Source organism: Psammomys obesus, unplaced genomic scaffold, assembly GCF_907164565.1.
Source record: "Psammomys obesus unplaced genomic scaffold, mPsaObe1.curated_primary_1811, whole genome shotgun sequence".
NCBI classification, from domain to species: Eukaryota; Metazoa; Chordata; class Mammalia; order Rodentia; family Muridae; genus Psammomys; species Psammomys obesus.
This window is the reverse complement of record NW_026593286.1, coordinates 29,892,999-29,907,314: the sequence shown is the minus strand read 5'-3', so window position 1 is coordinate 29,907,314 and position 14,316 is coordinate 29,892,999. Positions and strand designations below refer to the sequence as shown.

The following is a 14,316-nucleotide window of genomic DNA, read 5'->3' as shown; positions in this document are numbered from 1 at the left end:
AGCCTGCCACTGAATTCATTCCAGAGACAGCAATTGCTCCTGTTATTAGAGAACCCACTTTGAGAATGAGTTGCCCATGGGCTACATCTGAGCAGGGGGTCTAGGCAATCTCCATGCATGGCCCTTAGTTGGAGTATCTGTCCTGCAGAAACCCTGGCCCCAGATTATTTTTTGGCTCTGTTGGTCTCCTTGTAGAGCTCCTGTCCCCTCCGGGTCTTTCCATATCCTCCTTTCATAAAATTTCATGCATTCTGCCCAAAGTTTGGCTGTGAGTCTTGGCATCTGCTTTGATACCTCGATCAGTAGAGTCTTTCAGAGGCCCTCTGTGGTAGGCTCCTTTCCTGTTCCCTGTGTTCTCCTGCTTCCGATGTCTGTCGCATTTGCCCTTCTGAATGAGGTTTCAGCCTCTTTCCTAGGGTCTTCCTTCTTGTTCAGCTTCTTTAGTATAGATTTTAGTGTGTTTATACTATATTAGATATCTAATAACCACGTATGAGTTAGTATATACCATGTGTGTCTTTCTGCTTCTGGGTTACCTCACTCTAGATGATCTTTTCTAGTGCCCACCAGTTGCCTGCAAATTTCATGATTTCCTTGTTTTTAATTGCTGAGTAATATTCCATTGTGTAAATGTACCACAATTTCTGTATCCATTCCTCTGTTGAGAGATATCTAGGTTGTTTCCAGATTCTGGCTGTTATGAAGAGAGCTTCTGTAAACATGGTTGTTGCATAGTTGAGTGTATTTTGGATATATTCCTGGCAAAGTGGTATAGTTGAGTCTTGAGGTAGTATTATTCCTAATTTTCTGAGAAAGCACCAGATTGATTTCCAAAGTGATTGCTCAAGTTTACATTCCCACCAGCAATGGAGGAGGGTTCTCCTTTCTCCAAGTCCCCTCCAGCATGTGTTGTCACTTGAGGTTTTTTTATCTTAGCCATTCTGATGGGTGTAAGTGAAATCTCAGGGTTGTTTTGATGTGCATTTTCCTGATGACTAAGGGCATTGAGCCTTTTTTTTTTTTTTTTTAAGTGTTTCTCTGCCATTCGATACTCCTCTGTTGCAAATTCTCTGTTTAGCTCTGTACCCAATTTTTTAATCAGATTACTTAGTTTGTTGGTGTTTAACTTCTTAAGTTCTTTATATATCCTGGATATTAGCCCTCTGTCAGAAAGAGGGTTGGTGAAGATCCTTTCCCAATCTGTAGGCTGTCATTTTGTTCTGATGACAGTGTCCTTTGCTTTACAGAAGCTTTTAAGTTTCATAAGGTCTCATTTATTGGTTGTTGATCTTAGAGTTAGTGTTCTCTTCAGAAAGTTGTCTCCTGTGCCAGTGAGGTCAAGGCTTTTTCTCACTTTTTCTTCTAACAGGTTTAGTGTGTCTGGTTTTATGTTGAGGTCTTTGATCCACTTAGACTTTAGTTTTGTGTAGGGTGATAAATATGGATCTATTTGCATTTTTCCACATATAGATATCCAGTTAGACCAGCACCCTTTGTTGAAGATGCTATTTTTTCCCCATTGTATTGTTTTGGCTTCTTTGTCAAAAATCAAGTAGCCATAGGTGTGTGGGTTTATTTCTGAGTCTTCCAGTCAATTCCATTGATCCACCAGGCTGTTTCTATGCCAGTACGATGCAGTTTTTAATTACTCTTGTTCTGTATAGTAGAGCTTGAGATCAGGGAATGAAGATACCTCCAGAAGATCTGTTACTGTACAGGATTGTTTTAGCAATTCTAGGTTTTTTGTTTTTTCATATGAAATTGAGAATTTATCTTTCAAGTTCTGTAAGGAATTGTGTTGATATTTTGATGAGAATAGCATTGAATCTGTAGATTGCTTTTGGTAGGATGGCCGTTTTTACTGTGTTAAACCTACCGATCCGTGAGCATGTGAGATCTTCCCATCTCCTTTTTAAAAAAATTGAATTAATTAATTAATTCATTCATTCATTTTTTATTAATTTTTATTTTTTTTAATTAATCACAGGTTATTTACTTTATATCCCAACTGTAGCCCGCTTCCTCATCGCCTCCCAAACCCCCCCTCCCTCCCTCATCTCCTCCCTGCCCTTTCCAAGTCCACTGATATGGGAGGTCCTCCTCCCCTTCCCTCTGACCCTAACTTATCAGGTATTTTCAGGACTGGCTGCTATGTCCTCCTCTGTGGCCTAGCAAGACTGTTCTGCCCTCTTTCCATCTTCTTATATCTTCTTCAGTTTCTTTCTTCGGAGACTTGAAGTTTTTTCATACAGGTCTTTTACTTGCTTAGTTAGAGTCACACACCAAGGTACTTTATGTCATTGGTGGCTATTGTGAAATGTGTTGTTTCTCTAATTTCTTTCTCAGTCCTTTTGTCTTTTGTATACAGGAGTGCTACTGATTTTTTTGAGTTAATTTTGTATCCAGCCACTTTGCTGAAGGTGTTTATCAGCTGGAGGAGTTCTCTGGTAGAATTTTTGGGATCATTCATGCATACTATCATATCATCTGCAAATAGTGATATTTTTGACTTCTTCCTTTCCAATTTGTATCTTCTTGATATCCTTTAGTTGTCTTATTGCTTTAGCTAGGACTTCAAGAACTATGTTGAGGAGATATGGAGAGAGTGTACACCCTTGCCTTGTCCCTGATTTCAGTGGGATTGATTTAAGTTTCTCTCCTTTTAGTTTGATGTTGGCTATGGGCTTGCTGTATTTTGTCTTTACTATGTTTAGCTATGTGCCTTGTATCCCTGATCTCTCTAGGACTTTAAAGATGAATGAGTATTGGATTTTGTCAAATGCCAAAATATTCGCATTTTATCAAATATCAAATGGGTTCTGGAATCTTGAAATTACAAAGTATTTTTGAATGGAAGCATCATATTGAATGACAAACGGCTTACGCTGTGTTTTTGTGGAAGTGTGCAACAGAGTCTGAGGGCACAACTCCGTGGTAGAGGGCTTATCTAGTGTGCAAACCACAAGGTGTGACCCAGGGTCTGATGTCCCCTTAAAGAAAAAAAAAATGAAGATATAAAAAATTTATTCAGGAGACATGAAAAAATGAATCTTTATAGAAACAAAGTTAGTAAAAAAATAATAAACCTATTGTAAAAGCATAAACATCTAGTTGGACTGATTAGGAATTTCAAGAAGACAACAACCTAAACATCCAGTATCACCAGTGGAGGAAGATGTTCTTTTCCACATAAGTGAGCCAAATTGATGGTTGCTTCTTACACTTTTGCTTGTACAGTGATGAGAAGGAAGAACAGGATCAGAAGGAAAAATTGGTGTTGATTGAAGACTGTGAACTGATTACAGTAATTGACATAATTCCTGGCAGATTAGAAGTCACTACTCAACACATTTACTTCCATGATAACAGTATTGAAAAAGAAGATGGTGAGTAGTTCTGGGACAATAATTGCTGTTCAGTTATTAAGTATCCAGTCCCATCAGTCATGGATTAGAGGAAGAAACCAGCAAGATGGCACTGTGAAATTATAGTTTATCTTGTAAAATGAAAAATAGAGAGTCAGTAAGGAATTAGGTTCATTCAACTATTGGGGATTGAAGGGGAATGATAGTTTTGTATGTGTATGCCCAGGAGTAGTGATGGAAATCAGGGCCATTATTATGCAAGGCAAATGTTACCCAGCCTGGCCTTGTACTTAAAATCCTCGTTCCTCAGCCTTCCTACTAGCTAGAATTATAGGTATGCACCCTCACATCTAGTTACTTTTTATCATCCTCTTCATTATTTGTGTATTTTAAAAGGTCTGGCTTGAGAGTAACACAGTAAACTAACATTTATAAAATGCAGTCTTTATTTTAGCATACTTTTGTGTGTGTGTGTGTGTGTGTGTGTGTGTGTGTATGCCATTCCACAGAGCTTACTTTTTTACGATTAAATCTGAAGATCTAACATGTTATGAAAAGAATGAGAGAAGGTAAAATATTCAGAATTATTATCCATTCATATAGAAAGATAGTAGATAGCTTTGAGGTTCTAGACTAGAAAAAAAATTTATAACGAATAAATATCTGTTTTTTAATAATGTAGAATTCCTTTTCCCTAAGTACCACTGTAGGAAACAAGGAGATATTTTCTGCATACAGTGAATAACTTTATGTGGTGCCTCAATCATAAGATTTATTTTGTTTTCAGGAATGGGTTTTGATTTCAAGTGGCCTCATTCTCAAATTCGAGAGATTCACCTACGTCGATACAATTTGAGGAGATCAGCACTTGAGATTTTTCATGTTGATCAATCCAACCACTTTCTGAATTTCAAAAAAGAGGTGTGTTACCTTTCTGACAATCACAGAGTATTATTTTGAAATAGTTTTCCAGCTAGTGAGCTCTAATAGTGTTTTGGACTCTATTCCTGTCAATACAGAGTATTAAAGAAGAAACTGTATTGTGAGGCTAGTCAGTATATGAACTTTTATTGGAATTAATTTCGGGATTGAGGTGCTTATTTTCAGTGAGTGTGTATGTACAGTAGAACATTAAATATCAACCAGTAAATGCCAGACACTTCTAATTGTGTTACAGCATGCAGTATGTAAGATGAGCCATGCTGTGCATGGTGTGCCTGGGCTTCCTTCCCTCTTCTTATGAGGGCAGTGATGTTAGTCTGATGTTTTGGCCTCATGACACCATTTTTTAAAAATGTATTATGTGCAGAAGGTGTAGTGTGCCTACAAGTTGTAAGAGTCATTCATTCCACAATGTGGTTCCTAAGGATCAGTGTCAGGTGATCAGATTTGGTCATAAGCACCTTCATCTGCCATGGTATTGTCTCCCTGACCTCATTTAATACTGATTTTCTCCAAATGCCCATCTTTAATTATGAACTTGTTGTTTGATATCAAGTTTCTAATCATGAACTTTGAAAAAACATATTCACAAACTGTAACACCAGGTATAGTAAAGAAATTAAAAGCACAATCCACTGTTGATATGAAATGTTCAGAAGAGGTGAAGTTTTGAAATATGGTGGATTCTAGATTTCAAGAAAATAGGAGGAGGCAGAATTGGGGATAACTGCTAACAAGTTTGTGACGTGGTAAAGATTTTCTAAAGTATAATAATAATGTTAATGGCACAACTGTGAAAAGAGTAAGAAATCAATTATTCTTAAAGGGTTAATTATATCTTGCTAAAACTACTGCAAAAGCTATAATCCATATTTGTCTTGACCAGTTTTTAAACTAAACAATAGTATTTTTTATAGGTTAGAAACAAAGTATATAGCAGACTATTGTCACTTCATACTCCTAATAGTTACGGAACAAGATCACCACAAGAATTATTCAAAGCATCAGGATTGACACAGGTAGGAAATTTTATAGATTGCTGTATTGTTCATTTTATAGCTCAGAATTTTTGTGTATCCTAATTGTTCTTTTTCTATTTATTGTCTGTCTGTCTGTCTGTCTGTCTGTCTGTCTACCTAACTGGTTAGTTGGTTAGTTAGTTAGTTTGTTTGTTTTAGTTTTGTTGACCCAGGGTACTTGATCTAGCCCTGGCTGTTCTGGAACTTGCTATGCAGACCATTCTGGCCTCAGATTCCCAGAGATCCATCTACTTCTGCCTTCTGAGTACTGGGATTAAAGGTGTGATCCATCATTCCTAGCCTTTTCTGCTCTTTCATTTAGAATAATCTTTTAAATTATTTTAGTACATGAATGTGATAAGAACTGGATACAAGACTCCATATATGCCCGGCTCTTCTGTGAGGTCCTCCAGTCAAGAATTCTTTTGTGCTGTCTGAAATAAGCCTTCTTTAATAAAGTACATTCCCTTTTGGTTTTGAATAAAATTTATTCATTCACTACCGATTTCTCAACTTTACACCTAAAGAACAACCGAGCTTCCTATATAGAGAAGTACGGCTCATTATATAGATTTCACTTTATAGACTGCAGCATACAAATTCAGTTTCTTTTTCTGTTCCCCATAATTGTGTGCCTTTGCTTTTGGTGGACAGTGAGTTAAAGTTCACTGTTACTCTGTCAGGGAGACTAATGTATATCCCCACTCTGTACAGTCACTAGAGGACTAAAGGTGGTGAGATGGTCAGTAGAAAGAAATGAGTTTCCCTCTCTAATACTACCTCATTTTGCTCTCTAAAAGAGGCTTTCTTTCAGATAGTTAATCAGGCTAAAATCCTGTAACCTTAGTTTTGCTCATAGAATGCTTTAGCATGTTAAGGTACTACATACATACTTTTAATATGATGGTATAAAAATGTCAAAAGTGGGGCAGTCCTTTTAGAAATTAAAATTTTAAGATAAAATACTTCAGTTGAAAAAGTCTTAATTTTCTTTTTTCCTCTTGTATTACATAGAACTAAACCCAGAGTGTTGTACTACAAGTGCTCTACACCAACCTATAGCACTAGGGTTACTTTTTAATTGTTGGGAAATTGGCCAGGATCTCCTCCAACTTGCCATCCTCCTGCCATCTCATCCTGAGTAGTTAGAATTACATGTGTGCATTACCATCCCAGGCAAGACTTAATTCTTATTTTAAAATTTTCAGAGTACAGTGTAGTGCTTACGTTTAATTTTTTGATCTTTTTCTTAGACAGATTTTTTCATTTATTTATTTCTTTATTAATTTTTTTAATGTATATGAGTGCTCCTCTGCATATATACCTGCATGCCAGAGGAGGTATCAGATCTCAGTAAAGATGGTTGTGAGCCACCATATGGGTACTGGGAATTGAACTCAGGACTTCTGGTAGAGCAGACAGTGCTCTTTTATTAAAAAATTAAATTTTTATTTTTTTATGTTAATTACAGTTTATTTCCTTTTTATCCCAACTGTAGCCCCCTTCCTCATTCCCTCCCAATCCTACCCTCCCTCCCTCATCTCCTTCCTGCCCCTAAGTCCACTGATAGAGGAGGTCCTCCTCCCCTTCCATCCGACCCTGGCTTATCGGGTTTCATCAGGACTGGCTGCAATGTACTCCTCTGTGGCCTAGCAAGGCTGCTCCTCCCTCGGGGGGTTGGGGAGGTCAAAGAACCAGCCACTGAGTTCAGGTCAGAGACAGTTCCTGTTCCCCTTACTAGGGAAACCCACTTGGATGCTGAGCTGCCATGGGCTATGTCTGAGCAGGGGTTCTAGGTTATATCCATGCATGGTCCTTGGTTGGAGAAACAGTCTCAGAGAAGACCCCTGTGCCCAGATATATTTGGTCCTTGTGGAGTTCCTGTCCTCTCCAGGTCTTACTAACTCCCTCTTCTTTCATATGATTCCCTGCGCTCTGCTCAAGGTTTGGTTATCAGCATCTACTTTGATACACTGCTAGGTAGAGTCTTTCAGAGGCCTTCTACGGTAGGCTCCTGTCTTGTTTCTTGTTTTCTCCTACTTTCAGTGTCCATCCCATTTGTCTTTCTAAGTGAGGATTGATCATCTTACCCTGGGTCCTTCTTCTTGTTTAGCTTCTTTAGGTGTACAGATTTTAGTATGTTTCTCCTATCTTTTAGGACTAGTATCCACTTATAAGTGAGTATCTTTCTGTGTGTGTCTTTCTGCTTCTGGGATACCTCACTCAGGATGGTCTTTTCTAGTTTCCACCATTTGCCTGCAAATTTCCTGATTTCCTTGTTTTTAATTGCTGAGTAGTATTCCATTGTGTAAATGTACCACAATTTCTGTATCCATTCCTCTGTTGAGGGACATCTGGGTTGTTTCCAGGTTCTGGCTATTACAAATAAAGCTGCTGCAAACATGGTTGAACAAATGTCCTTGTTGTGTATTTGAGCATATTTTGGATATATGCCTAGGAGTGATATAGCTGGGTCTTGAGGAAGCGCTATTCCTAGTCAGACAGTGCTCTTAACCGCCGAGCCAAGCCATCTCTTCAGCCCCTTAGATGAATTTTTTAAAGGAAATAGAATGTAAAGAAGTTAACTTATTTCCATGTGAAACTTTTTAAGTGCCATCTCTTTAATCATGAAGAAATAGAGATATTGATTACCATAAATGACGTTTATTATTAATAATTGTCACATTTTAAGAGATTACATGATAGAGTTCTAATATTGTCCTTTTTATGCTATCTAGAAATGGGTGAATCGAGAAATAACAAACTTTGACTACCTCATTCAGATAAATACAATGGCGGGACGGACCTATAATGACCTTGCACAGTACCCTGTGGTGAGTTTTGTATGAATCTCAAAAAGAAAATTAACTTACACTTTTTATAATGTTTATATTATGGATGATGTATATGTTTTTATTTAGACAAAATGGAAATGCTTGGGTATAGCTCAGTGATAGAATATTCTTGTACTATATGTAAGGTCTGGATTCAATCTCTAGCACTAGAAAAGAAACAGTACACATACTCTGTCTTTCTCTTTCTCTCTCTAATCACTTTACAGCCTGATTCCAGCCCCTTTCTGTCTTTCTTCCCAGTCCCACCTTCATGTCTCCCTTTCCTTCTTTCCCTCTCTCCTTCTCAGAGAAAAGGAGGCCCCGAAGAGGTACCCAGCTCACCCTGGCCCCTCAATTCGGAGCAAGACTGAGCTTATCCTCTCCCACTGGGCCAGACAAGCCACCTAGCCCAGCATAAGGGTCCCCCTGGGCCAGACAAGGCCACCTATCCTAGCATAAGGGTCCCACTGGGCCAGACATGGCCACCCAGCATAAGGAAAAGGAACCCAAAGGCAGGTAGTAGAGGCAGAGAGAGGCCCTACTCCCATTGTGAGGGGACGTATGTGTTGACCACACTGCACACATGCTATATAGGGGCCTAAGTCCACCCCATGCATGTTCTTTGGTTGGTGGTTCATTCTCTGTGAGCTCCCATGGGCCCAGGTTAGTTGACTCTGTAGTTCTTCTTGTGGTGTCCTTGATCCTCGAGCTCCCTCAATCATTCCTCCCACTCTTCCACAGAACTCCCCAACCTTGGCCTATTGTTTGGCTATGGGTCTCTGCATCTGTTTCCATCAGCTGCTGGATGAAGCCTCTCAGAAAACAGTTATGCTAAGCTCCTGTCTGCAAGCATAGCAGAGTATCATTAATAGTGTCAATCATTGGTTTGCCATTCCCTCAGTCTTTGCACATGTACTCTGTCTTTAAGTTTTCCACTTTCATATTTTTAAGGAAGTATTAAAACATGAAGGCTAGTAATTAAAAGTACAGTCCTTTTTCTTTCATTAAAAATAGCCCAGAATTATAGAAAATTAAACTATTGAACTGAAGATAAACAAATATTAAAATGTCTCTAAGGTATCTACAATAGGGAAAACTATTTTTAGTGATAATCCCTTTGTATCTTTATGAACATTTCATATTTGATGTGGGGATGTTCAGTTCTATAGGAATAAACGTCTAAATTTTGAATTATGTCTCTTTTAGTTTCCCTGGATTTTGCAGGATTATACATCAGAAGAGTTGGACCTAAATAACCCTACTGTATTTCGAGATCTTTCTAAACCAATTGGAGTAGTTAATGAAAAAAATGCCAAAGCTATGCGAGAAAAGTAAGTGATTTATACATATTTTGAGATAATCATTGTTTGAATTTATACTAATTCCAATCAAAACAACTAATTGTTATCTTTTGTAAATTAAAAATAATATTTTAAATTATTATTTTATCAATATGGTTGTCTTTTTCCAGCACATATATGTATACAATACACATGAACTTGTAGAGGTCAGAAGAGGGTGTTGGATCTAGAAATTGGGTTACAGGTGCCCGCGAGCTGCTCTTTTGGTACTGGGAATTGAATCTAGGTCCTCTGTAGATCAGCAAGTGCTCTAAACTGTTAAGCTATATCTCCAGCCTCTAAATGTTTGGGAAAAAATAATTTGTAATGTGTATGGTTGTTTTGTCTGCATGTATGTCTGTATACCTGCATGCAAGTATACAGGTATACTTGCAGAGGTCAGAAAAAGACATCAGATTTAGTAGAACTGTGGTCACCTAGGGCTGTGAGCCACCACATGGGTGCTAGAGCCCAAACCCAGGTCCTCTGTAAGAACATCCTGTGCTTTTAACCTCTGAGCCATCTCTCCAGCTCCATGTTACCTTTTTAAACACAAGCTATTTAATTGTTTTCAGTTATCATTGTACATGTTTAATGTACATATTACAGAAGAGAAATTTTGTACAAGCGTATAGTGTATGTTCAATATATTCCATCATGTTCTGCTCTCTCCCACCCTGTTATTCTGGATAATTTTGTCATATATTTACATAAACATGTATTTACATATACATAAATGATTTTATGTATCTGTATAAAATCTAGAAACCACAAATGAGAAAAAAAAAATGTTTATGAGACTGTCTTAATTCTCTTAATAAGACTTTTATAGTTAAGTCCACTTTTGTGTGGATGACATAACTGTGTTCTTATAATGAAGAACTAAAAACAATTACATTCTTCATCCATTCCTTTTGTTAGATCCCTGTGTTGGTTCTATAACTTAGTTATTAATAATAGTGCTATAATAAATACTTACATGCAAGTTGACTTGAAGTCATCTGGCTAAATATTACCCTATAGTGGCATAGCTGGATCATGCAGTAGATCAAATTTAAGTTCTGTGAGAAACTACCATACTGAGTCCTGTAGTGAGTATAATGAGAGAATTGACTTTGCAAGATGTGCTGTGATCTCTATGTGTGCACAGTCTTTGCAGCACACATTAAATAAATGTGATTTTAAAAAGAATTATATTTATAGTGCTAGGAGTGTAGCTCAGTAGTAATAAGCACGTTGTGTGTGAGGCTTTGGTTTGATCCCCAACATGGCTAAATAAAATCTCGTGTATTAATTTATTTATTAGAATAAGTAGATATTGGTGCTAGCAATTTGACACAGTGAGTAGAGACTCTTGCCACCGATCCTTGTAATCTGAATTTGAGTCCCAGAACCCACTTGGATTACCTGTGCAGGTTGTCTTTTGACCTTGACATATGCATCATGAATGCATGCACACATATTAGGAATACATAAAAACTGAAAAAACAAAGTTATGGGACCTGGAGAGATGCCTCATCAGTTAAGAACACTTGCTCCTCTTTCGGGACTCCCAAGTTTGGTTCCCTTTTCTGCTCTCTGAGGCACATCACAACCCCCAGCTACAGCTCCAAGGCATTTTCTGGTCCCTAAGGGTACCTACATATACATGAAATACATATACATATACTCACTTAAACAACACACATATATACGCTTAAGTAAAAATAATAAAAAATCGTAAAGTAAAATAATAAACAGATAATTATTCATCAGGAAAATTTTTGACTCAAGGAAGTAGATTTGATAAAAATGATTTCTACTTTAATCTCTTTCCAAAGGTTTTTGTAGTCAGCATATGTTATTAGTGTATTATACAAAAATTCTGCTACTGAAGAGATGGCTTGGTAGTTGAAAGCACTCACTGCTCTTGCAGATGACTTGGGATTCAGTTTCCATTACCCAAATGGCTGCTCACAAACTTTGCAACTCCACTTGCAGGGGAGCCTACTCCTTCTCAGGCCTCCACTGGTACTAGACATGCAAATGGTACAGGCGTACATGCAGCCAAAATACCTATTGTTGGCATACTTTAAAAAAATTTCTTATATCTCTTTCTCCCTACTCCACCCCAATCTCTTCCAACACCCTAACACCAGGTAGGAGAGAGAAAGGGTTAGTTGGAGAGGGGACGCAGCTCTCTTAGCTGCTTCCTGCTGTTTAGGGTCCTTGGGTTCCTTGGAGCCAGTCCAATCCTCGTTTCACAAGATCTCCAACCTCTTGTCTCTCTGCATTAACAGAATTTGGAAGCTACAGGGGGAAGCAGCAGCAATAGCCTTGTTCTTTCTCAGAGCTCTTCAACACTCTCTGGACTCTGGCATTTATTCTTTCTCCAGAGTCCTCAGATTTAAATTATCTGCAACTAGCAAAAAGCTGCTCTCAGAGCCTGCATGCGGAAAATAGTTTGCTGCTATGGACTATCTGAATCAGTCCCATATCCCATACCTGGGATTAAAACAAAAACATACTTATATCCACAACAACTATACATTTAAAATTAAGTAAAAATTCTTTTAAGTACTTCAAAAGCTTCTTTTAGTGATATTTCATTGTCTAGGAAACATTCTTAGAAATCAGTTTTTTCCTCTAGTATGATATGGGGATGCATATACTTTATTGATAGTGAAGCATATGACTAAGGCTTGACTTTTTAACGAATACCATGCTTTTAGTTAACCAGTACAGGTTTAGACTTTTATTTTATCATTTTGTTGTTATGGTCCTAAAACTCCACTTTTTTTTTAAGGTACGAAAATTTTGAAGATCCCATGGGAACAATTGATAAGTTCCATTATGGCACTCACTATTCGAATTCAGCAGGCGTCATGCACTATCTCATCCGCGTGGAGCCCTTCACTACCCTCCACATCCAGCTGCAGAGTGGAAGGTGTGCCAAGAGTAAAACCTCTTCTCCTCTGATTGTGAAGCTGCTGTCTTGTTCTCAATGATCGTGTTGTGGTTTTCAAGTCCTCTACTGGGACATAATTTAGATAAAATCAGCCAGAATAGTTTAAGAACAAGTCATTCAAATTGATTCATGCATAACACATTTGAATATGACTTTTTCTACTGTGTTTGTAGTGTACATTTGGAATCCCTACCATTTTGTTTTCTCCATCAGCACTGTATAAACACTGCCTATTTTATTTTCTCTCCATATAACATCTATAGGTAGCCTGTATTCTAATTACTTATATTTATTTTATGTGCATTGGTGTTTTGCCTGCATGTATGTCGGAGTGAAGGTGTCTTATCTTAGGATTTCAGAGAGTTGTTAGCTGCCATGTGGGTACTGGGAATTGAGCCCTGGTCCTCTAAAAGAGCAGTCAGTGGTCTTACCACTAAGCTATTTCTCCAGTACTCTTTACCCTATCTTAATTACAATAAACTTTGGTTTCAAGAAGAGACTGTCTCTAAGATTATTAAGTATCAGTAAAATGTTACACTGCCTGAAGGTAATTTCCCTTCATAAGATACAGGAAGTTGGGCTGGAGAGATGGCTCAGTGGTTAAGAGCACTGGCTGCTCTTCAAGAGGTCCTGAGTTCAATTCCCAGCAACCACATGGTGGCTCACAACCGTGTATACTGGGGTCTGATGCCCTCTTCTGGTGTGCAGGTGTATATATGTATGAGAGGAGCACTTGTATACATAAAATAAATAAATATCAAGAAAATTGTAACTAGGTTTATTTATTTATTTTTTTATAGTTTTAGGAAAGACTATGTGAATTGACAGAGCTTTAAAATGAATTCTGTTTGTGCTTTATAAAATACCATCAAGAAAGTACAAACAACCAAGATACTATTAAGGAACTGTTTAGACTGTATACAGAATCCTTACAACCAAATAATGCAAAACCCAATTTTAAAATGGACAAGTGTCTGAATAGTTATTTCTCTAATGGAAATAGACAGGTGTCTAACACACACAAAGATGTGCAGTATCCTAGCCATCAGGGGTTCAAGTCAAAGCCACAGTGAGGGGCCACTTCAAACCCTATAATCAGCTGTCAGTATTAAAAAGGTAAAGACTACTGGTTGATGGTTTTGAAGATGAGAAGATGATGGGAGTAGAGTTTAAAATAGTAGTCTTCATAGTAGACAGTCGGGCAGTTCTTCACGAGGCTAAACATGAAATTGGTATGATTAGTAATTCTCCTAAATTTGTACCTAGCATAACTGAAGACATAAAAGTGAGTACATCCACGTTAGTAACAGCATTCCTGTGAACTGTCAAATGGGACAAAGACAGTAGACATTTACAAAAGAGTAAAATTGATGGCTGGGGTTGTATCTCAGTTGATAGGGTACCTACCTATCATGCCTATCAAACCTAGGTTTGAGCCCCACTACTGTATAAACCTCGTGTGAAGGCACAAGCAGTAATCCCAGCACTTGTGAGAGAGAAGCAAGAGTTTAAGGTCATCCCTTGCTACATAGCACATTCAAGGCTGGATTACATGAGGCTCAGTCTTAAAATGAAATCATATTAGTTATTAGTGTCAATTTAGCATTTTAGACTAAAGTCTATTGTTTTTTTTTTAATTAACATAGCATTAAGAAAAAAAAATCAATTGAATGTTGTGGGTTTTGTGATTATAGAAAGCATAATACAATTAGAGCACTATCACTTGAGGTTTTTCCAGCTATCATATATAGGCTTTGAGTGCCTATAATGAAACCTAAATCAACTAATTAAAAATTATGGGGCTGAGGAAATGTACTTGAGTGTCTGCCATATAAAGCCATCAGGACCAAAGTTTGAATCTGCAGAATT

The 14,316-nt window shown here is 37.7% G+C and overlaps 1 protein-coding gene across 4 annotated transcripts in view; it reads left to right on the top strand.

The window, feature by feature from the left end:
* Nbeal1 (neurobeachin like 1) overlaps window positions 1–14,316 on the top strand; it is a 144,376-nt gene that overhangs the window by 94,928 nt on the left and 35,132 nt on the right. For all 4 annotated transcript variants that reach the window (XM_055616358.1, XM_055616356.1, XM_055616357.1 and 1 more), the window contains 6 exons: window positions 3,238–3,386; window positions 4,153–4,286; window positions 5,225–5,326; window positions 8,065–8,160; window positions 9,367–9,491; window positions 12,286–12,426. In XM_055616358.1, the coding sequence (XP_055472333.1) occupies window positions 3,238–3,386; window positions 4,153–4,286; window positions 5,225–5,326; window positions 8,065–8,160; window positions 9,367–9,491; window positions 12,286–12,426 (747 nt within the window). The remainder of the gene's footprint in view (window positions 1–3,237; window positions 3,387–4,152; window positions 4,287–5,224; window positions 5,327–8,064; window positions 8,161–9,366; window positions 9,492–12,285; window positions 12,427–14,316) is intronic.